The 24,187-nt window shown below is 42.8% G+C and overlaps 3 protein-coding genes and 2 pseudogenes across 12 annotated transcripts in view; 1 reads left to right on the forward strand and 4 right to left on the reverse strand.

Annotated features, from left to right (window-relative positions):
• Positions 1-4,597, forward strand: part of LOC118472267 (probable LRR receptor-like serine/threonine-protein kinase At1g06840) — a 35,648-nt gene extending 31,051 nt beyond the window's left edge. For all 8 annotated transcript variants that reach the window (XM_035960222.1, XM_035960221.1, XM_035960219.1 and 5 more), the window contains 9 exons: positions 175-261; positions 342-410; positions 794-1,284; positions 2,575-2,727; positions 2,829-3,112; positions 3,197-3,248; positions 3,358-3,608; positions 3,698-3,832; positions 4,020-4,597. In XM_035960222.1, the coding sequence (XP_035816115.1) occupies positions 175-261; positions 342-410; positions 794-1,284; positions 2,575-2,727; positions 2,829-3,112; positions 3,197-3,248; positions 3,358-3,608; positions 3,698-3,832; positions 4,020-4,367 (1,870 nt within the window). In that variant the 3' untranslated portion in view covers positions 4,368-4,597. The remainder of the gene's footprint in view (positions 1-174; positions 262-341; positions 411-793; positions 1,285-2,574; positions 2,728-2,828; positions 3,113-3,196; positions 3,249-3,357; positions 3,609-3,697; positions 3,833-4,019) is intronic.
• On the reverse strand, positions 1,556-2,165 carry LOC118472268 (receptor like protein 29-like). Its single transcript, XM_035960225.1, has one exon. It carries the CDS (start codon positions 2,163-2,165, stop codon positions 1,773-1,775), a length of 393 nt encoding a protein of 130 aa, XP_035816118.1. The 3' UTR covers positions 1,556-1,772.
• A 1,605-nt stretch (positions 4,598-6,202) lies between the features above and the next one.
• Positions 6,203-10,937, reverse strand: LOC100273110 (Putative B3 domain-containing protein). Its single transcript, NM_001147559.1, has 7 exons — positions 10,755-10,937; positions 10,524-10,589; positions 10,331-10,429; positions 8,549-8,583; positions 8,287-8,464; positions 7,984-8,190; positions 6,203-6,702 (listed from the first exon to the last, which is right to left on the reverse strand). Exons 1-7 carry the CDS (start codon positions 10,845-10,847, stop codon positions 6,544-6,546), a joined length of 837 nt encoding a protein of 278 aa, NP_001141031.1. The 5' UTR covers positions 10,848-10,937; the 3' UTR covers positions 6,203-6,543.
• Positions 10,938-14,275: 3,338 nt separating this feature from the next.
• On the reverse strand, positions 14,276-14,536 carry LOC109940225 (peptidyl-prolyl cis-trans isomerase superfamily pseudogene; annotated as a pseudogene). The gene is made up of 2 exons (NR_163564.1): positions 14,436-14,536; positions 14,276-14,320 (listed from the first exon to the last, which is right to left on the reverse strand). The product of NR_163564.1 is annotated as a peptidyl-prolyl cis-trans isomerase superfamily pseudogene (transcript).
• Positions 14,537-14,756: 220 nt separating this feature from the next.
• LOC103630505 (peptidyl-prolyl cis-trans isomerase superfamily pseudogene) lies at positions 14,757-15,182 on the reverse strand (annotated as a pseudogene). Its single transcript, XR_555092.1, has 3 exons — positions 15,124-15,182; positions 14,948-15,037; positions 14,757-14,767 (listed from the first exon to the last, which is right to left on the reverse strand). The product of XR_555092.1 is annotated as a peptidyl-prolyl cis-trans isomerase superfamily pseudogene (transcript).
• Between the last annotated feature and the right edge of the window lie 9,005 nt (positions 15,183-24,187).

Raw genomic sequence — 24,187 nt, forward strand, 5'->3', positions numbered from 1 at the left:
TTATAACTGGATTCAAATTTGTAATCATTTTATCTAGATCAGTATAAATCGCGAGTCGTATCAGTTAGCTTATAAAAAATTATTTGAAAATAAGAATACATATGTAAAGCTTTACAAGCTGTCATATATTTTTATTATTTTTCGTTCTTAAATCACTTAAACTTTATTTTGCAGGTCACTTGAGGATAATTATCTAAATGGTTCTGTTCCCTCGACAATCTGGAATGGCATCGAGCTTACTGGAAATAGAAGCCTTATTCTGTATGAATTTTTTCTGCAGAAGTAACTCTTTTCAGATCTAATAACTGTACATATGTAATAATATTTTCATAATAACACAGAGACTTCCAAAACAATTCTCTCAAGACAATTCCGGACACATTTGATCCTCCCCCAAATACCACTGTAATGTATGTTCTCATACATTTATGCTATGCATTTCAATATTCACCTCCACATCAATAATATATATAGTCCCTGTGCATATTGAATTGCGATTATGCACCTTTCTTTAATGGATGCAGTATTAATTGATATGTATATTCTGTCCTAGAGCTGTACAGACCTCCTTTTTCCCTTTGAGACCAAGCTTTGTATCTATGTAACAGTGAGACTATGTTTTAAGTATTTGACGACAGGTCTTCATATCCTATACTTGAATCATTATGCATGTGTGAAAATCATAACTATAAGATTGCACTTTTCTCAGTGGCAAATAAATTTTTTCCAATTCCCTTTTGAGCAACCTTTTCATGCAATGGATAGTTATCACCACCGCTGTCATTTTTGGCAGGCTATATGGAAACCCTGTGTGTGGGGGTACGAATGGATCTCTGATAACCAACCTGTGCCAACCCATGTCAGTAAACATGCAAACATCGCAAAATGAACATGGCTCTAGTTGTCAACCTTGTCCTGCGGATAAAAATTATGAGTACAATCCATCATCACCACTAACTTGCTTTTGTGCGGTGCCACTTGGAGTCGGACTTCGTCTGAAGAGTCCAGGAATCACAGATTTTCGTCCCTATGAAGATGACTTTGAGATCAACTTAACCTCTTTATTGCAACTGTTTCGGTATCAGTTAAGTATTGAACGCTACATATGGGAGGTTGGTCCAAGGCTAAATATGCACATGAAGTTATTTCCAAGTAATTCAAGTCTATTCAGTATATCTGAGATTGTGCAACTCAGACATGTACTTGCTGCCTGGGAAATTACCCTTTCAGATGTATTTGGTCCATATGAGCTTCTCAACTTCACACTAGGTTCTTATGCAGATGGTATGTATTCATTTTGAAGATGTTAATTCTATTATTCAAACTATGTGCTGCTATTAACTTGTTTTTAGTTTTCCTGCAATGAAAAAGTACAGTCGTAGGACTTCAGGGGAGTTTCTGTGTTTTATTTCGTGAAATTATTTGGATCATTACAATAGCTTTTTGTATTGCATTTCTGTTAGCTTGATTAGCAGCATATAGTATAACTAGTTAGTTGCCCGTGCGTTGCGATGGTACACGAACACCGCTGGTAAAAGCATTAATAGTAATTAATTTTGGATCATTTCATGAGATGTAATCTCCCGACAGGAGGAAAAGGAGGAAAGACTCATTCATTTTTTATTCATCAATTAGAACAAAGTAGAAGAAGCAACTAAACACCATACATGTTCATATATCAAACACATATATTGTCTAATAGCTACACCTGTGATCAACAAGATGTTATTAATCAATTACGAGACTTCCTATGGATACGCGATGTGTCAATACTAATACGCTATTTTTTCCTCAAAAACAATGATAACCAACGTCGCCGGTATGGGGGAGGTGAGGCTGGGGTTGGACTTGAGCATGATCTGCTCGAGCGAGGACGACGACGTGAATAGCGCGGGCGACAGCTCGACGGGGGCCTGGGCGGCACCGAAACAGACGAAGATGGAGAGCGTCCGGAGGTGCGGTAGGCCGCGCAGCGAGGCAGGGTCGAGCCTGGCCCCGGGCCTGCAGGGCGGGGTGGCGACGTCGGGGCCCAGGTGGAGGCGGGTGGCGCGGAGCACGCGCACGTCGTCGGGCGCAAGCTCGCACTGTAGGCTTGGCCATGGCGTGTCGGTGCAGGGCCGCGGGTGGAGCTGCGGCCACGCCGGATCGCCGAGGAGGTCCGCCATCACCCGGAAGATGGCCGCCAGCTCCAGCTCCGGGGATTGCGGGTGACGGGGATCGCAGTTGGGAGGGTGAGGAGGGCGCGATGGGGAGCGGAGCAGAGGGGGAGGATGTCGGGGGTGTGGGGGGAGGGGGCAGAACCGTGCACCGTGAACGTCTACATTGTAGTCTTAAGTAGTAGTAAAGATGGTTGGCTGGTTGCATGCAACAAAACAGCATATGTTACTTCCTTCAAAATTAAAACATGTAGAAATCCAAATGATAAATTATAGCATTTGCTTTTTATAGTGATAGGTTGATCTTGATGGCAATTAATTTTTCCTTGAATTATACTTCATTGAATTTATGTCCACTCACTTGCTCAATTAATCATCTATTGGTGTGTAAAAATATTCTATTTATCACATTTTGCAGAATTTCCAAATGCAGTGTCAACAGGTTTAAGTAAGGCTGCACTGGGCAGTATCTTTGCTAGCACAATTGCTGGCGCTATTTTACTTTCTGTGGTAGCTACCACCCTTATAGTGAGAAGGCGTTCAAGACACAGAGCTGTCTCAAAACGTTCATGTAAGTCATTTATATTTGGTTGTATGAGTGACCTTTTAGCTGTGTAGTACATAGCTCGTCCAAGAGAAAGGGTCTGAAGATGCATATCATGCTGTTTGCAGTGTCAAGGTTTTCTGTCAAAGTTGATGGCGTTAGATGTTTCACATTTGAAGAAATGGCTATAGCAACAAATAATTTTGATCTATCAGCCCAAGTTGGCCAAGGAGGTTACGGCAAAGTCTACAAGGGAATTCTAGGCGATGGAGCACTTGTAGCAATCAAACGAGCACACCAGGATTCCCTTCAAGGTTCAAGGGAGTTCTGCACGGAGATAGAGCTACTATCAAGATTGCATCATCGCAATTTGGTTTCATTGGTTGGCTATTGCGATGAAGAGGATGAGCAGGTGGAACCTTTTGGTTTTAATTATATATGTAGAAAATATAGTTCGTCAGCATCCCTGAACTGCTCCTCAAATCTCGTTTTGCAGATGCTGGTTTATGAATTCATGTCAAATGGCACTTTACGTGATCATCTTTCTGGTAAGTAATTGGAGAGATCCATTCTCAGGTATTTGGACATTTTCTCTTTCTTAAATCTTATGCTAATTAAAGCACCTCTTCTTTTTTCCCCGTCATTTGCCAACCACAGCCAAGTCCAAGAGACCTCTAAGTTTTGGTTTGAGGTTGAAAATCGCATTGGGTGCTGCAAAGGGAATTTTGTATCTACATACTGAAGCAGATCCACCTATATTCCACCGTGATGTTAAGGCCAGCAACATTCTGTTGGACTCCAAATTCGTTGCAAAGGTAGCCGATTTTGGTCTCTCGAGGCTTGCTCCAGTGCCAGATGTCGAAGGGACATTGCCAGCTCACGTATCCACTGTTGTCAAGGGCACCCCAGTAAGTGTCAGACTGCCAATCACGTCGACAATGTCAAAATTACCATGCTTTCTTTTTTTAGCAGTAATATATCACTGCTGTTTTGGCAGGGCTATCTTGATCCGGAATACTTCCTAACTCACAAACTGACCGACAAGAGTGATGTTTACAGCCTGGGTGTCGTGTTCCTTGAAATGTTAACTGGTATGAAACCAATTGAGCATGGTAAAAACATAGTGAGAGAGGTATGCACTTCTTCAGCCATGGATACATTACACTTTTAAAGGACGGCCAGTTCTCACAAAAAGTAAAAAATGACAGCTGAAACTAGTTGAAAATCCATAAGCTTAGACTGTGTTATTATCGACTTGTGTGCTTGCTATCAGTAAAAAAACAAATGTAATGAAGAACTGCATGTTCCTATTCCTGTAGGTAAACTCAGCTTGCCAGTCGGGCGCAGTTTCTGGAATAATCGATGGCCGGATGGGCTTATACCCCCCAGAATGCATCAAGAGGTTCTTATCACTAGCAACCAAGTGTTGCCAGCATGAAACTGATGACAGGCCTTCCATGTGGGAGATTGTCAGAGAACTTGAGCTCATCTTGAGGATGATGCCTGAAGAGGACCTGATTCTGCTGGAAACCTCAGAGACAGACTCGACCGATGTCAGTAAGTCGTTGTCATCTTCAGCGACCGGGACCCTCTTCGTCTCGTCACAGGCCTCTGGGAGTCTTGATGCGAGCAGCGGCATGATCTCCGGAAGAGTAACTCCCCGGTAGGCATGGTGTAATACTTGTGAATATGCAAGTTTGTTCTGTAACATTATAGGCTTACCACTCCTAGGACCTGTCTTTTATGAATTATTCATATTCAGCCGAACGTACAGTAGATAATAGCTTATGATACACAGGAACATAGCTGGCATTGCATTCTTTACCTTTCTAATATGTTAATCTGCTTTCTGTAAGGTAGCGTTTGGTTCCAGACCCAGTTTGGGATGGAACAGCTCCATGGCTCCATCTCCGAGAGTGGCTCCATACTAAAGATTTTGGAGAGCCAAATGGTTCAACATTTGAGCATAATTTTCCATTTTTAGAACTGCTCTGTCCTATATGGAACTGATCTAAACAACAACAAATTAGGAGTGGAGTAGCTCTGTCCCACGTTAGCATTTGGTTCTAGAGCTAATTGGGATGGAACAGTTCTGTTCCCGGGAGCGGCTTCGTCCGGAATATTTTGGAGAGCCAAATGGTTTAATATTTTAGCATAATTTCTGTTTTTAGAACTACTCCATCCTATATGGAACCAATCCAAACAACAACAAAATGGGAGCGAAGCGGCTCCGTACTTGGCAGCTTTGAGTGCTGACATGTTTAGGGTCAATTCTTTGTTTAGTAGTAACAAGGTTTTTTTATAGAATCTAGAATTCTAAAACGGCTAGGTTTCTGATAGGCCTATACTGAGCCACGCATAGGAATTATAATCATATAGGGATGAAAACGGACAGAAACAGACGGAAAAACCTCTCTCTCGTTTCTGTATCCGCATTTTATCATCGGAAACGGGATCGGGTCCGGAATAGTCGGGAACTGAAACAGGAATGGGATAAACGGAATTTACGAAAACGAATAGAAATATAAATACTAACGGAAACTCGTAATTTAAACCACCACTTTAAACTTTATAAAACTCACTCAATCAAATCACTCGCACACTCGTAACACCTACTAAATCCACCAAACAAATTGTACCTAAACTTAACACATCATCAAAACCAACGATTCAGATCGCTAGATAATCACCTTTCTTACTCACTTAAATTCAATGAAAAATATTATTTAGATTATCCTTCATCCTTCCACCTCTCCCTGTCGCTGCCCCTCCTAGCTCACCCGCGTCCCCTCTAGGGGCGAAGCCACATTGGCTTTCCCTGGTGCACCGGCACCAAGGTAAAGTAAAAGTTTGTTAACATGTCTTAAATTTGTCATGTGTTTCTTTTAAAATTCTATACTTCCCTTTATATTTGATAGAGTGTGCACCAGGATTATTTTTGAGTTGGCTTCACCCCTGGCCCCCCTCACTCACGCAATACGTCGTCGTTGATCTCTCTCCTTTGCGGAATTGTAACGTTAGCACAATCTATATGTTAATATGTTAAAAGTGGCCCTCAAGAAAAATCATAAATTTATGGAGACGGAGTGCGTGAGTGGGCGAGAGACATGAAAATTGACCCTCGGGAAAATCATATTTTTATGGAAACCACTAAGCAAGCTATATTTATTTTTTATTTTTATTGGAACCTTCTAGCAAAAATCAAGAAGAATCAATTATGATCATAGGTGATGGAAGGACAGGATCTTAGTGTTTCTCGATCGGTCCTGCCTTCTATTGACATAATACCGTGAGGATAGTCTTAGAAGGTGTTTAGTTTCCACCTTCTAACACTTTTAGTTCCTAAAATACCAAAATATGTAACTAAAATAAATCTTTTAAATAGGATTTAAAGGAACTAAAGTTTAATCACTAAAATTTAGAAGGATGACTAAAGGAATCAAACACCCACTTATCCTACTCGCGAGCCGATTTTATAGGTGACGCCTGTCTTTGCAGTTTTGCCACAGAAAGTCATTGCAATTATCTCTTTGCTAATGATTGTCACTTCGTATGCACAGAAGCAATTTGCCTCTCTGCTAAAGTAGCACACAGGGGGTTCTGAGAGCGTAAGTACTCCACTGTCAAACTACTTATTTACATGAATCAAGGACTACCTACGTTGATAGATGTGCTTTTCACCGCAATATATGGGTTGCAATTGGACACCTAATTTCAGAAAGAACAGGTCAACAAAAAGGAGCAAATGGATGACCTGGCAGGAGAGCGCATCACTAGCATAGCGGCATTCGCTTACCCAAAGAGTGTCTAATATTAAAAGTTCGATGTAAACTAATAGAAAAACTACCGCCGTCCTCGGAGTTTTCTCCTTTTGGCACCTTTTGGAGGCTCAGCAACAGGTGATTCTTCCTGGTCAGGCTCTTCCTTGGTAACACCATTGTCATTCTTGTCATCAGGCTCAGCCTCTTTCACATCATCATCAATAGCTTTTATTATATAAATCTGCAATAGATAAGAGATTTATGCGGAGTTCATACAATCAGGTTATGCAGCTCAATATAAACTAGAACAAATGTTTAACCTTGAGTGCCAAAAAAATTACAAAGTTGTTGGCAAGATATTAATACCTCATATTTATTTATAAATATTGATAGTGCAGGACACAGGAGAGAGGTAAGCATAAACGTCTCAGTGCAGCAATACAAATCTAACAGGCCCAAACAGCATAACATGGCGAAACTGGATTCAATTTCATTGTTGTGATATCCTGATCCCTGGGATGGTGATATTCTGGCCCAAGGCTTAATAGAATTAATAGAGTATCCATACCAACGAGGTACATCTTCTTTTTTCGGAAGCCTATCTCTTAAGAACCTCCAAGTTAAGCGTGCTTGGCTTAGAGCAATTTAGGATGAGTGACCAACCGGAAAGTTTTCTCGGGTGCGTATGAGTAAGGACAAAGTGCACACAAAAGGATCGTGTTGGTCTGTGGTGACAATATATTATATATGATGCTAGAGAGCTTTCAGGAGTAAGTACCAGCGATCCGAGAGTAGACAGAGTGTTACAAGTGGTATCAGAACCGGCCCTCGCGGTTTCACGGGCGTGTGTAGGTTATGGGTTTAGATATATGGTGCATGACGCATGTGGGCCCGGAGTAGTCACATGGCATGGTATATGACGACACTAGACATACAGACGTGGCCAAAAAGGGAGGTTCCTGGATTGGGGTTGACCGACGAGGACGTCGTTCTTCTAAGGGGGTGGATTGTGATATCCTGGTCCCTAGGATAGTGATATCCTGACCCAAGGCTTAATAGAACTAATAGAGTATCCATACCAACGAGGTGCATTTCTTTTTTGGAAGTCTATCTCGTAAGAACCTTCAAGTTAAGTGTGCTTGACTTGTAGCAATTTGGGATAGGTGACCAACCGGGAAGTTTTATCGGGTATGCATGAGTGGGGACAAAGTGCGCACAAAAGGATCGTGTTGGTCTGTGAGGACAATATATGATGCTAGAGTGTTTCCAGGAGTAAGTACCGCCGGTCCGAGAGTAGATAGGGTGTTACAATTGCCATGCTTGACTGATACATTAGGGGGCTTTAGAACATGTTCTCTTCCAGAGTATTCATGTCGGAAAGTTTGGGTTTTGTTTTCATTCTTGTGGCAAATGTGTAGCAGAGGGTGAAAAACTTTTGCGAGTTTAAACAGCCATGATGAGAAAATCTATCTGGTCCAGAGTAGTGTGCAATGTCGAAGTAAAGAAGCATGATTTTTAGTACCTTAAATTTGTCATGCTCAGCCAATTCAAAGACCAATGAATCCCCTTCCTCCAGGTTGTGGTGCATTGCAAAGCCCCTCCATCCACCACTTAGACCAGTTCGGTTTCCAATATAGACAGCGTCAAATTCAAGACCCTCTTCGTCCTCCAACACCATCCTAAATTCTTTGGAAGGCAGATTATTTTTGCAGAAGCTTATAGGAAGACCCTTGTAAAGCATAGAGAAAATATCCTTGATTAGAAATTAATCCTATGCTTTTCTGGTAAATGAGTCAAACAAATTCTAGTTTATCTTAGAGCTTACAAGCCAAAAGCAACTTGACACATGTGATCGAACCATGGTCTTAACAAAAGATGGGTTATTAGGGTCCAGACTGTCTTGAAGTTTCTCAGCTTTTCTGAAAGCACGTTGTTGCTGTTCATAAGATGGAATTCTTCCAGTGTATTCTCTTCCATGTTCTGTATTCCTACCACCACTGCGCCTGTTCAACACAAGAAAGTAGATCATAGTTGGGTCTTGTCACAATACCATCGAATCAACATCGATAAGGTAATGAAGGCATTACCTTGTGCCACGCAGAAAAGCATCTAGTTCACCGAACTGGCAGAACACACAAAAAAAACATGTCAGTATGAACATTTATGAACAAAAACTCCTCGCACTACTAATTTTAAGAACTAAGAACTAAATTTTATACAAAATCACAACTATATGGGGGTCATAATTGCCAATCATGAGATTGAGATATTGTAGTGCCATCGCACCAAACAACAACAACAAAGTTTTTTTGTCTCAAGCACGTTGGGGTAGGCTGGAGATGAAACCCCATATGTAAACCTCAGAGCTCAACCCCCAAAGGAAAGAAAAGGGAGACAAAGACAAAGGAGAACCGAAAAACGATGAAACGGGGAAACACATAAAAAGAGATAAAACCCACAATAACCAGCAAGATCTAAAGGGGCACAAGAAAAGGTCAAGCGATTAAGGAGGAAAAGCGAAACTACAAATCAGGGTTCTGGCACGTGAATTGCACACTTCCACCCCTTCCTATCCACGGCGAGCTCTTTATCAATATTTCACTCCTTCAGGTCTCTCTTCACAGCCTCTGTCCACGTCAAGGTTGGTCGACCTCTACCTCTCTTCACATTCTCGGGACGCCTAATTAATCTGATATGCACTGGTGCCTCTTCAGGTCTTCGTTGGATATGTCCAAACCATCTCAAACGATGTTGCATAAGCTTCTCCTCAATTGGCGCCACTCCTACTCTCTCTCGTATATCATCATTTCGGACTCGATCTCTCCTTGTGTGGCCACATATCCAGCGCAACATACGCATCTCTGCCACACTTAGTTGTTGGACATGTCGTCTTTTAGTGGGCCAACATTCTGCTCCATACAACATAGCCGGCCGGATTGCTGTCCTGTAGAATTTGCCTTTTAGTTTGTGTGGCACCCGGGGGTCGCATAAGACACTCACAGCTTGCCGCCACTTCAACCATCCAGCTTTAATTCTATGACTGACATCCTCATTGATGTCTCCCTCCTTCTGAAGCATTGATCCTAAGTAACGAAAAGTGTGTTTCTTGGGTACCACTTGCCCATCAAGACTAACATCGTCATCCTCATACCCCATGGCGCTGAAATCACACTTCATATACTCTGTTTTAGACCTACTAAGCCTAAAACCTTTTGCTTCCAGCGTCTGCCTCCACAATTCTAACTTTTGCGAAACACCACTCCTAATATCCTCAATAAGTACCACATCATCGGCAAAAAGCATACACCACGGTATATCCCCTTGTATGTCCCTTGTGACCTCATCTATCACCAAAGCGAAAAGATAAGGGCTCAAAGCCGACACTTGATGTAGTCCTATGTTAATTGGAAAGTCATCGGTGTCTCCATCACTTGCTCGGACACTTGTCACAACATTAGTGTACATATCTTTAATAAGATTAATGTACTTTGTTGATACTTTGTGTTTTTCCAAGGCCCACCATATTACATTTCTAGGTACTTTGTCATAAGCCTTCTCCTAGTCTATGAAGACCATATGCCATCGCACCAAACATGGAGTAATAATCCACAGTGAACTAACTCGTTCATGGATGAATTAGTTCCTGAAACTAAATGCCCCCAAACCATGGACTTAACTATTCATATAGGTTGTGACCTATTCAGGGCATGAGATTTCTACCCCACACAATCGAAATATAAAATAGGCGATACTACAAGAATTGCAGGAATGAAATTCGACGGGATCTTCAAACAGGGTACAGCAACAGGTACCAATTTCACGAATACTGTGTTTTTTCAGTATTATATACAGTCCAATGAAGAACTCACATCGTCCTTGTAGGAAACCGTGGTCTTCGCCCTCGAAGAACGCCGCACCTCGGTGGCGTCGAACTTCTTCCTCTCCTTGGGGCCCGCGCGCACGCCGGCCTGCAACCAGAATCACAACAGCTCAACACAGCATCACCACACTAGCCCGTATTGCGCGCGCGCGAGGTGCAAGCGGTGTACGTGCGACCAGCACCTTGTTCAGTTTCTGCAGGCGCGCCGCCTGGAGCAGGCTCTTAGACATCTCCGCTATACCCAAATCCTGCGCAGAGAAAACGGGCGCGAGGGTTAGGAACAAAAACAGATCGATGGAAGAACCCGCAGGAAACGGCAGCAAGGAAAGGAAGAAGTGGAGGGTCGAAGTACGAAAAAAAGAGGGGGGTCCATGGATTGAGGAGTAACGGGAACGGGCTACGGGCGAGTTCACCTCCAGATGCTTGAGGTTCTCGAGGACCCGCTTCTTGCGCTGCTCCTCGTAGGCCGCGCCGGAGGCGGCTGCTCTGCTCGCTTTCGCCGCCATGTCCTCGCCGCTCTCCCCACTTCCCTGCCTCCTCTCTCTCCCTCCTTCCCTCACTCGGCGAGAGAGAGAGTGGAGCGAGAGAGCGAATGGTGTGTGTGGATTTTAGAATTCTTTTCTACCGAAGTACTCCGTATTAGTATAGAGAGAGAAAAGGCAGCCGGAGACGACGAGAAGGGAGTGGCTTTTCAAACTCGAAACGAGCCGAAAGAGATTCCTCGTGGACGAGGACTCTGGAGAGAGTGGCCATCCAACGGGCCGGATTCAGGGTGACTAACACAAGGGCCCAGTCTGCGTGCACGTGGGCTATGACAACAGGACGCTGACTCGTGTTTACCAAAGATTTTACTTATTTTTAAGCACTTCATCAGATCTAAATTATATAGATTATTTCCATTTTTAAATATATATATTATTTTAAGGGAAATTTGGATATGTATCATTAAAAGATTACAACTTTAAATATATATCATTACTATCTCACTTACATGTGGGGGTTCACATGAGTCGATGACATGTAGAGTCAATGTTATATATCTAAATTTACAATCTTTTAATGATATAGATCCAATTACTCCTTATTTTAACTGTATATTTAAATATATGTCAAATCTAGATTTTTGGATATACTCCCACGTCCCAGTATATAAGGTGTAACCACCTCTGGTTCAAAGACCAAGAAATGCATTTAATTTTCTCTATATCATGCATAGAGAGAGCGAGTCTTATATTGTGGAACAAGAATAAAAAGTGGTTACGTCTTATCTCTACTAACTATTAAGAGCATCTCCAAGAGAGGCCTTAAACTAGGTCCTATCTTCAAATATAGGAGCTAAGAGAAAAAAATGGCTTCCAAGAGAGTAGCTATTTTATAAATTTGTATCAAATTAATATAGGACTCTAGACCTGAGGACCCAAATATATTACCTCCACGGAGAGGACCTATCCCTCAACCAATGAATCTACGGTTCCGTGAAGAGTCTTTTGCGACACCGACCCACTTCCCCATGCATTCGCCATCACAGACCGGAGGGCCCCATGCATTCGCCATCACAGACCGGAGGGCCTGCCTTTTCGGTTGACTGCATAGGATGCAAATCAATCACAAGAAATATCTATCCAAATACTCTAGGAACAGGATAAAAAGTGGAAGGGAGAGATCGGCTAGTAAACATAAGGAAGAAAAAAAACCTGATCTTCACCGAGAACACATCCAGTTGCACAGGGACCAGTGCGGCATGATTTGTGGTCAGACTGGCGCACTGAAATGGAATCGATGCAACGCTTCAAATATAGGCGTGAACTGGCGACGCACATGGAAAATGTGAAGATGGTGGCGCTAAATCATAGGGATAACTAACTGGTGTGATTATAGGAGTCACTGTTGGAGTTAAAAAAATTTGTTAGGTCCTAATTAACTTAAGGGGGTGTTTGGTTTCTAGGGACTAATGTTTAGTCCCTACATTTTATTCCATTTTAGTTCTAAAATTGTCAAATATAGAAACTAAAACTTTATTTTAGTTTCTATATTTAGCAATTTATAGACTAAAAAGAATAAAATGAAGGACTAAACATTAGTCCCTAGAAACCAAACACCCCCTAAATCAGGCTCTATTTTGTTTTTTAGTCCAAACTATAGGAGTTACTCTTGGAGATGCTCTAAGAGTAAAATGTAGACTGCCCCCGCCTCAACATCCACGCCGTGAATCCCGCTCACGCCAGCCCGCACGCGGATCCAGCCCCCCCCCCCCCCCCCCCGCCGGGATTCACCTCCCGCCCGCGGCTCCTCTTCCTCGACGTCTCTGGATCCGCGGCACCCGACTTCGTGCCCTTCCCCCGCTACTGCGGCCGCGAGGAGGAGGAGGAGAAGCGACAGTGGTCGTCGGTGGCTGTCAGCGACGACGACGACCGCGAACGACGCCGCTACAGGCACCGGCACCTCCGCCTGCGCAGCGACGACGACCGCCTGCCGATCCAGCCCGCTCCCAAGGTGAGTAGAATGCGGGGAGAGTTCTTGTGCGCGCGTTTGCCGAAGCTGACACTCCCGAAGACGTCGCTTGTCTTCTTCTACTCAAACGGACGAAGTACCTACAGCTACTACAAGAGTCCTTTGTTTTTCCCCAAAGTAGCTACAACTACTACAGCTACTCCTCTCGTCCTCCTTCCAGCCGAAAGAGTCATTTGTTCTTGTGCGCGCGGGCGTCAAGGATTGCGTTGCGGTCCTTGAAGGGCCACTCGAGCGTGCAGATTTGCTTTCCCGTGGTGGCCTCCTTCGCTGCCGTGGGGTTCTTCGCAGGCAGCGATGGAGCGTGGAGGTGGGACTCCTTCGGCTGGAAGGAGGACGGGAGGAGTGGGTCGGAGGATGTGAGGGAGTTATGACTGAAGCGGAGAACAATAGCCAAGCCAAGAGCATTTCTTTCCTCTATAGCTGATACACCAAGATTTGGATCGTCTAAGCCCTATGAGAAAATAAAACTGCAGATTTTAGAATCAAGCACATGAGGTTTAGACCATGATATTAATGCGTTCTCCGGTTAAAAAGCCATCTAAACTCAGTGAAAGTCATAATTCATTGAGGTTTAGTCATGGGCAATTTTTTTATTGTCATTTAGAATCAAGCCCTGTGAGATTCATAATTTGTTTTGTGATTTTTGTCTCAGTCGCTCTTCACTTTTGTGTCAATTGGCAATATTAGCATGTTATGTGCCCACATTGTTTCTAATGGATGTTTTTATGTCCTGTTGACTTTCTTTGCTTAGTCTATAAGCTTCCCTTTGTAGAACTGCATGCTCAGATTATGCAAGACACCCCCAAAAACTGAACACTTCAATTGACATTAGGTCCTGAATCTATAATTTATGCTAAACATGCCATGCATTTTATTCTTAAAGTACTCAAAATTAATCTAGATAATGATTTGACACACTGACAAATTTAGAAGGAACCATGTTGCCACCCATACTACCAAATGGCAACAAAATGTTTACCAATTCACAAACAATCTAAGTTCAATGGGCGTGAGTGAAGAATAATTAGTAAGTGTTTTTCACTAGCAGACTTGATAGCAAAGCAGTGTAAAAATAGTGGTAAATTGATGCTTTTATAGTTTTACTACCGTTGGGCATGGCAATATAGAATTAGATGAGATTTTTGCATGGCACATGTGGATTTCAAATTAAATTTCTATATGGCAGCCTCAAATCTCTTATCACTAACATAAAGCAGTTGGTATTCTCATGCTTAACCCTTGCACTGAGCGTATGTATATAACTATGTCCTGCATGATCAAGTTCCATAACAACAACAATCAGCTAAGTTATGATGCAGAACCTGTGCTAGATAGAACAAGAAAAACAATTATGAAACAAACTGCAAGAATGACAGAAATAGAATTTAGAGCTTAAGAGAAGATCAAGAAAGTTTCACCTTGGATATTCTATATACTGTTGAGGCAGGAGAAAGGACAGACCAGGAGCCTATTCAAAGAGAGGGAAAACGTTTCAAGTAATCATAAATTTAGAATGATCACTGGAACCTTGTTCTAAGCATTGTCTAAGTTCTATCCGATAGTCTATGGGTTCACTGAGGTACCTGTAACAGCTCCAATTCAGCAACAGTGTCAAGTGATGAAGCAAGTGCTATAGAAAGTTTGTCAGGGTTATTCTCCTTAATATATTTCAAGAGAGTCTGCAAACCAGTCTGCAGATGGTGCAAAATAGCTCAGCTATCATGCTACAAGAATAAAGATCATGGCTAAATACAGGTAAAAAATAGGTTCATGTTTGTTCCGTGAACTACATTTTGCACCCTTAGCATTTTTTAATTACCTTCTCTTCGAGTAATGAGGTATATAGCTTGGCACCCTCCTCCTTATGCTCTTCAGGAATGCTTGCCAGGATTGCCTCCTTGTTGTCCATTGCTATCTGCACAAGAGCATCAGAGTAGTATATGAATGAAGTGCAATCCTATCAAGTGGAACTGGCAAGTGCACAAGAGCATGGATCAAACATGTGCCATCAGTCTAGATAGCTCCAGGAAATAGTTACTCTCAACTCTGAAGAGCAACCAGAAAAATTAACATGCCATGGAGACAGACAATTTACTTTCATGGACTTCTTCACATCGCCCTCCATGGAACCGTACGGCTTCCTCTGCGGTATCCTCAACAAGTACGAAATATCCTCCAGCGATTCCTGCCAAATGTAGGAATGTAAGGCAACGCCCAGACGGAAGAATCGAATAAGCAAACCTACATGCAAATCCTCAGGAGCAGGCAAACCTGTATGGCCTTCATGTTCGGGTTAGCGGGGATCGCCCTCCTCAGGGCCAACTCCCCAGTCCTCGGCACCTTAGTGTCAGGCGAGTACTACTCTGATGCTCTTTAGCTTCTAGGGTTAGTTGAAGTAAAAAATTCTTGATCTTTAGCTTCTAAACTGGCCAGTTTGGGAGAAAATATGGTACAAGATATCAACTGTTGTTAGATTAGTATGACTGTGTGATGTCCAAACTAATACTTCTATGTTGTTCCCGTGACAAATTTAAAGTTTGCTGAGAGCTTGAACTCATGAATTTGAAGATGAAGCTTTGATAGTTGGATCTCGAGGCCTCTTTGAGATTATAAGTGAGCAATAGCTGACAGTCTTCGATGTGACGTTCCAGTTGGTACAACAGACTAAAATAACACATAAATTTGAAGGTTTGAATTTGCCTAAGTATATCTGGGAGTTGTCTCTGCAGTTTTTAGGAGAAATTTATTCTGTTAATCACGTGGAGAATTTGGGAATTGTCTTTTGAGATGAAATACATCAGAACCATCACAACTCGCAATGGCATTACTGCATGATTTTACTTGGGAACTTGGTATCCGTGTTGCACTTGCAGGTTTCAGTGTGAGTAGCTGAAGCATTCTTTGACCTTACAGTATTGCTGAATAAAACACTCAGCTTCTAGATTTGGGAATTTAATTGGAAACAAAATGGGTAAAATCATATCTATTCTATCGTTAGATATTTCTTCCACGGTTAGTCTTCTAGCTCTCCCTTCCTGTTTGGTTTTTCTTAATATGCTTCGAGGGCAGAGCTTGTCAACCAACTTTCTGAGAAGATAATTGTTTCTCTCAATATTATGGCGCACACTCTTTCTCTCAATGCTCAGGAAAATAAAATTATGGTATATTAATTGTTATTTTTCTTCCAAGTCTTGCTCACATGCCAAACTAATTTGCCTTTTCCAGTGTTTGATTGTTCTTTTATGTATAGGTACATCTACTTAATCATTTGGAGTCAAAATGCTCAAAGATTTTAATATCGAACTTCAATCGCATCGCGGTAGGTACTAGAAAGTGAAAGCTAATCTAAAAGAAATTATTATCTTTTTAGGTGATATGCTATTTATTAACCAAGTATCCCTTGTGAATTGTGATATTTTGTTGATTTAACAGGGTTTACACCAATCCTTACCTTCATGAGAACCAAACAACAACTAGGGGATTGTGCACGTATGATTCATATGTTCATATCTCATGATGCAAAAAATAGATAGTGTCAGCGAAAACGCCCTTACAATGCCTGAGACGCACTAGAGTGCTACCAAGAAAAGGTCAACACAAGATTCCCTTTATTTCTTTAAATATTTCTAATCCACACCGCCTACTTTTGCATATATCTAAAGCATATCATATGGTTTCTAGATGTCGTGCATCACTTGCTAAGAAACCTGCAAAGATTTTTTTTTGTCGATGGCGACACCAAAAATGACGGTAGAGATGATTCTGCTGCCATCCCTATTGAACTAAGGTACTACTCATAGCCCATATATATATATATATATATATATATATATATATATATATATATATATATATATATATATATATATATATATATATATATATACGTATACATACATATATATTTGTGTACATACTTGTGTATTTTGTTTTTTTATCTTGAGCTATTTTAGAAATCAGATATAGTTGTGATCAGAGATGTGACTATCTATCTAAATGTGACTCTATCTCCACATGACTCCCCCAAGACGAATGGAATTGATCCAAGTACATATGTTTATTCGATTCCCTCCTGGTCAAGATCCAGATGCACATATATATTTTGTTCTCGATCTTAAAGCTAGAGCAGGGGTCTACAAATTTTAGGTTCCAGCGGCAACATCTGCATCGAGGATTGCTAAGGGTGGGTGTTGCAGCTGGTGGCCGTGACCTGCCTCTCCCTGGCTGGCAAGATGGAGGAGACCCTCGTGACCTGACCTCCCTCCTGGACCTCGGCAAGGCAACTAGAACACTACTTGTCATACATACATGTCATTATGGCTATATATTTAGTCCCAATAATAAATATGACTGTCGTGAGTTCTTTCTTAATTAATCAAGGCTGATGAACATTGATTGATTATTGTTGATTACACGTCATTGCAGGTTGACAACCCCAGCAGATACAACTGCTTCGAGCCTAGGACAGTCGTATCATGGAGATTATCAACCTGATGGCGCTCAACTGGCGGCCCGGTCGTATTCGATTATTAATACATTTAATAAACAGATATATGCAACTCTTACAAATTTGTACACTTAGTTTACATTTTCTTTTTTGGTGGGGGACAATTTTGTTTAGAGTATAGGTATTTTTTCTTCAGTGCAATTCCTGGAAGATTTGAGCAATGCAAGTCTTTGAAATTTAAACATGCATCATTATTAAAGGTCTACCATGAGATATATGAAAACCGTTGCAACGCACGGGCACGATCCTAGTATTATAGGAAGAATAAAAAGTGGTTACGTCTTATATTATAGGACGAAGGGAGTAGTTTAAAAGAGTGAAGTGTAGATATATACTAGTGGTACTTCATCTATTTAAAAAATAATTTTTAGAATAACATTAAATTATACTATCTTAAATTTAACTGATTCTACACAAATTAGCATTATGAAAAAAATATTTTATGATGTATATAGTGACATTAATTTGCTAACATAAATATCAGTGCTTCTTTTCTATAAAATTAGTGGAACTTGAAATAATTTGATTCAAAACAACTTTAGAAATTAATTTAATTTAAGACAGAGAGTGTAAAAGAGATCAAGAGGTTAAAAGCTTATAGAATCAGATATCTTCGATTGTTTGCCTTTTTCGTAGTGTTTTTATCTCTAATTAGTAATTTATTAGGCTAGCTTAGTAGTGTATAGAATTTTATAAACATTAATCATGCCATTGTTAACTAAAGTGTTCTTGTTATATTACAAATAGTTGTTTTACTTGTCCAACTCAATCTTCTTGATATGGATTTAGAAACTTTCCATGTTTGTGTCATAGTGGTGTTTATCTTAGCTGGCATATAGATATAGAGTAGTAATTGTATTGTTGAAGTTGGTGCATATCCAACTCTTACCAAAAGCCCAGTAGTCGATGGGACTATCGTAGATGTGCACCTCCTTCAAAATTAATGTTTACCCTAACTCTCTTGTCTCGACATATACATACACTTATGGACGTTGAAAGTCGCCTAGAGGAGGGTGAATAGACGAAATCTGAAATTTACCACTTAAAACAAAACTTTGATCCTTAGGTGTTAGAACGAGAAGTAAACAAATCAAAGTAAGGAAGATGAGTTCTTCTAACTAGTGTTGCTCTTATGATTGCAGAATTAGCTTTAGGAGCGACACAAGGTGATTTGAATACGATTGAGCAAGAGAACTAAGAGAGGGAGAGAGGAAAACAATCCGCAAGCAAAACAACACAAGTGACACGACGATTTGTTTATTAGAGTTCGGTTTTCAAATAAAACTTATGTCTCCGTTGAGGTGTTCCAAAGGATCGGATCCCTTTTAGCCCTGTCAACCGATTCCATAGATCGAACTTGAGTCCTCTTTTCACTCGAATGAGAGACTAAGATCTCTGTGAGGATCTTCGCACAAACCAAAGTCTCTTGCTAGCTTTATAATGAATGAGAGTGTCGGCCAGTAGAAGCCTTGTCTGAAGGCATTTTCGACAAGGGTCTGAGGCGCAGCGTGGTGCCCGCAAGCCCTGAGTGGATTTTGCCTAGCGGTTCTTGGCCCCGGTCGATGGGAATGCACCATTAGAGGACTCCTGAGGGGCTGTGTCGGTACAGTTCCTTTTCCTCCCCTCGTAGTACAAACAATTTGGCTTGTCACGCCAGTCGTCGAGTCTCGGTCTAGTCGAGGGGTAGCTCTCCTCGGAGGAGATGTTATAGGTATGGTGCCTGTCAGTATGAAGCTAGTGCGGCTTTGTTCCACTCCCCCTTGACTTGCATGACTTCGAGCTCGGCGACCGAGGGCATTTCGGTGCCAATAGCTTGCTCGTGTGATTCGTCAATCATGACAGACGACTTGCAGACATCCCTAGAAAAAACATTTGGGGGAACTATGGTTTGTCCCAAGGCTATCTTCACCAGTTCGTCAGCGACTTCGTTTTATCGTCGTGCAATGTGGTTGAGCTCTAATCCGTAGAACTTGTCCTTCATGCATCGAACTTCTTCACAATAGGCCTCCATCTTTGGGTTGTGGCAACTCGAGTTCTTCATGACCTGGTCGATGATGAGCTAGGAGTCACCTCGAATGTCAAGATGTCAGACTCCCGGCTCGATGGCAATGCGTAGACCATTTACCAAGGCTTCATATTCGACTACATTTGGTCCATAGCTCAGTCTGGATTGGGGTCATTGGTAGTTGAGTGTCAATCAATTTGGCCAGGAAATCTGTCAAGTTTTGAGACTTGATAGCCTTTCGAGGGTGAACGAGAGTGTTTCCCCCATGAGCTCCACTGCCCATTTGGCTATTCTACCTGAGGCTTCCCTGCTCTAGATGATCTCCCCTAGAGGGAAGGACAACACTACTATTACCGACTAGGACTCGAAGTAGTGACGTAACTTGCATCGAGCCAAGACTACTGCGTACAACAACTTCTGGATCTGTGGGTAGCAGGTCTTAGTCTCAGATAGTACTTCACTGATGAAGTAAACCAGCCTCTAGACGGACAAAGCATGCCCTTATTCACGCCTTTCAACTACGATTGCGGCACTGACCACCAAAGTGGTTGCGGCGACATAGAGCAAAAGGGCCTCCCCTTGGTGGGGGCACCAAGATGGGTGAGTTGGTGAGGAGTGCTTTGAGATTGCTGAGAGCTTCCTAGGCCTCGGGGGTCCAAGTGAAGTGATCGGTTTTTGTCAGGAGACGGTACAGGGGCAAACCTTTCTCGCGCGAGGCGTGAGATGAAACGGCTTAGAGCCACAAGGCACCCCATGACCCTTTGAACTCCTTTCAAGTCTTTGATCAGACCCATGTTGGTGACAACCGAAATTTTTTCTGGGTTAGCTTCGATGCCCCACTGAGACACTATGAATCCTAGGAGCATGCCTCAGGGGGACACCGAAGACGCACTTCTCGAGGTTTAGCTTGATGCTTTCAGTCCATAGGCATGTGAATTCTATCTCTAAGTCGGAGACGAGGTCACATGCTTTCTTTGTCTTGACCACGATGTCGTCAACATAAGCCTCAACCATTTTGTTGATGTGATAACCAAACATGTGGTTCATACACCGCTGGTACGTGGCACCGGCATTCCTTAGGCTAAAGGGCATGTTAGTGTAGCAATACATGTTGTATGGTATGATAAAAGAAGTAGCGAACTGGTTGGACTTTTTCATCTTGATTTGATGGTAACTGGAGTAAGCAACAAGGAAAGACAGGGTTTCACATCCTATAGTGGAATCAACGATTTGATCGGTCCGAGACAGAGGGTAGGGAACCTTTGGACGTGTCTTATTTAGACCAGTGTAATCTACACACATCCTCCATTTCCCTCCCTTTTTATTAACTAGCACAAGGTTAGCTAACCACTCGGGGTGAAAGAATTCCTTGATGAACCCAGCCACCAAAAGCTTGTGGACCTCCTCCCCGATGATTCTGCGCCTTTCCTCGTTGAAGCGGCACAAATGCTACTTCACCGGTCTGGACCCGACTCGGATGTCCAAGGAGTGCTCGGTGACATCCCTCGGTATGACAGGCATGTCCGAGGGACTCCACATGAATATTTCGGCATCCGCGTGGAGGAAGTTGATAAGCACTGCTTCCTATTTGGGGTCGAGCTCAGAGCTAACCTTCAATGTATTATTGTCGGAGTCGCTCGGATCGAGGGGGATGTCCTTGACTGACTCGATCAGCTCGAAACTGCCGGCGTGTGACTTCGGGTCGGGCACCTTGTTAACGAGGTTCTCTAGGTCGAGGATGAGGGCCACGAACTCGACGAGAGCCTCGGCGTATTCGACGCATTCAATGTCACACTCGTAAGCATGGCGATACGTGGGGCCGATAGTGATGACCCCCCTTGGGCCCGACATCTTAAACTTGAGGTAGGTGTAGTTCGAGGTGGCCATGAACTTGGCGTAACACGGCCTCCCCAAGACAGCGTGGTATGTACCTCGGAACCCTACTACCTCTAAGGTGAGCACCTCCCTCCTGAAGTTGGATGGGGTCCCTGAAAGTCGCCTAGAGGGGGGGTGAATAGGGCGAAACTGAAATTCACAAATAACTACAAGCCGGGGTTAGCGTTAGTAATAAAGAAACGAGTCCGCGAGAGAGGGCGGAAAACAAATCCCAAGCGAATAAGCAAGTGAGACACGGAGATTTGTTTTACCGAGGTTCGGTTCTTGCAAACCTACTCCCCGTTGAGGAGGCCACAAAGGCCGGGTCTCTTTCAACCCTTCCCTCTCTCAAACGATCCACGGATCGAGTGAGCTTTCTCTTCTCAATCACTTGGAACACAAAGTTCCCGCAAGGACCACCACAAGATTGGTGTCTCTTGCCTCAATTACAAGTGAGTTTGATTGCAAAGAAAGAATCAAGAAAGAAGAAAGCAATCCAAGCGCAAGAGCTCGAAAGAACACAAGCAAATCACTCTCTCTAGTCACTATTGTGTCGTGTGGAATTTGGAGAGGATTTGATCTCTTTGGTGTGTCTAGAATTGAATGCTAGAGCTCTTGTAGTAGTTGGGAAGTGGAAAACTTGGATGCAATGAATGGTGGGGTGGTTGGGGTATTTATAGCCCCAACCACCAAACTTGACCGTTGGCTGGGTTGTCTGTTCGATGGCGCACCGGACAGTCCGGTGCACACCGGACAGTCCGGTGCCCCCTGCCACGTCATCACTGCCGTTGGATTCTGACCGTTGGAGCTTCTGACTTGTGGGCCCGCCTGGGTGTCCGGTGCACACCGGACAGGTACTGTTTGCTGTCCGGTGTGCCAGCATGGGCGTGCCTGCCATCTGCGCACGCAGAGCCCGCATTAAATGCGCAGCAGAGAGCCGTTGGCGCGAAGATAGCCATTGCTCTGGAGTCGCACCGGACAGTCCGGTGCACACCGGACAGTCCGGTGAATTATAGTGGACGAGCCGTTGGCTTTTCCCGAAGCTGGCGAGTTCCTGAGGTCGACCTCCCTTGGCGCACCGGACACTGTCCGGTGTACACCGGACAGTCCGGTGAATTATAGCCGAGTCGCCTCCGGAAATTCCCGAAGGTGGCGAGTTTGAGTCTGAGTCCCCCTGGTGCACCGGACATGTCCGGTGGCACACCGGACAGTCCGGTGCACCACACCAGGGGTGCCTTCGGTTGCCCCTTTTGCTCCTTTGTTGAATCCAAAGCTTGGTATTTTTATTGGCTGAGTGTGAACCTTTTACACCTGTATCATCTATACACTTGGGCAAACAAGTTAGTCCAAAGATTTGTGTTGGGCAATTCAACCACCAAAATTATATAGGAACTAGGTGTAAGCCTAATTCCCTTTCAATCTCCCCCTTTTTGGTGATTGATGCCAACACAAACCAAAGCAAATATAGAAGTGCATAATTGAACTAGTTTGCATGATGTAAGTGTAAAGGTTGCTTGGAATTTAGCCAATATAAATACTTACAAGATATGCATGGATTGTTTCTTTCTTATATAATATTTTGGACCACATTTGCACCACGAGTTTTGTTTTTGCAAACTCTTTTGTAAATCATTTTCAAAGTTCTTTTGCAAATAGTCAAAGGTAAATGAATAAGATTTTTGCAAAGCATTTTCAAGATTTGAAATTTTCTCCCCCTGTTTCAAATGCTTTTCTTTTGACTAAACAAAACTCCCCTAAAGGAGATCCTCCTCTTAGTGTTCAAGAGGGTTTTGATATATCATTTTGAAATACTACTTTCTCCCATTTTTGAACACAATAGGAAAATCAATTGATAAATATTCAACACTAAGTTTTTGAAATCGGTGGTGGTGCGGTCCTTTTGCTTTGGGCTCCTTTCTCCCCCTTTTTGGCATGAATCGCCAAAAACGGAATCATTAGAGCCCGCAAAGGCTATCTTCCCCTTTGGTCATAAATAAATGAGTTTAGATTATACCAAAGACGAAGTCCCTTTTGCTTGGTGCTAATGTTTTCTCCCCCTAGAACGGAGAGTAGCTTGGAGCGACGGCGATGGATGAGTTACGGAGTGGAAGCCTTTTTGTCTTCGCCGAAGACTCCAATTCCCTTTCGATATACCTATGACTTGGTTTGAGATAGACTTGAAAACACATTAGTCATAGCATATGAGAGAGACATGATCAAAGGTATGTAAAAGAGCTATGTGTGCAATCTAGCAAAAGAAATTGCGCGAATCAAGAATATTGAGCTCATGCCTAAGTTTGTTAAAAGATTGTTCATCAAGAGGCTTGGTAAAGATATCGGCTAATTGATCTTTAGTGTTAATGTAAGAAATTTCGATATCTCCCTTTTGTTGGTGATCCCGAAGAAAATGATACCGAATGGCTATGTGTTTAGTGCGGCTATGCTCGACGGGATTGTCGGCCATTTTGATTGCACTTTCATTATCACATAGCAAAGGGACTTTGGTTAATTTATAACCGTAGTCCCGCAGGGTTTGCCTCATCCAAAGCAATTGCGCGCAACAATGACCTGCGGCAATGTACTCGGCTTCGGCGGTGGAAAGAGCGACCGAATTTTGCTTCTTTGAAGCCCAAGACACCAAGGATCTTCCCAAGAACTGGCAAGTCCCTGATGTGCTCTTTCTATTGATTTTGCACCCCGCCCAATCGGCATCGGAATAACCAATTAAATCAAATGTGGATCCCTTAGGATACCAAAGCCCAAACTTAGGAGTATAAGCCAAATATCTCAAGATTCGTTTCACGGCCGTAAGGTGAGCTTCCTTAGGGTCGGCTTGGAATCTTGCACACATGCATACGGAAAGCATAATATCCGGTCGAGATGCACATAAATAGAGTAAAGAACCTATCATCGACCGGTATACCTTTTGATCTACGGACTTACCTCCC

The sequence above is a fragment of the Zea mays genome, chromosome 6, assembly GCF_902167145.1.
Source record: "Zea mays cultivar B73 chromosome 6, Zm-B73-REFERENCE-NAM-5.0, whole genome shotgun sequence".
Taxonomy (NCBI): domain Eukaryota; kingdom Viridiplantae; phylum Streptophyta; class Magnoliopsida; order Poales; family Poaceae; genus Zea; species Zea mays.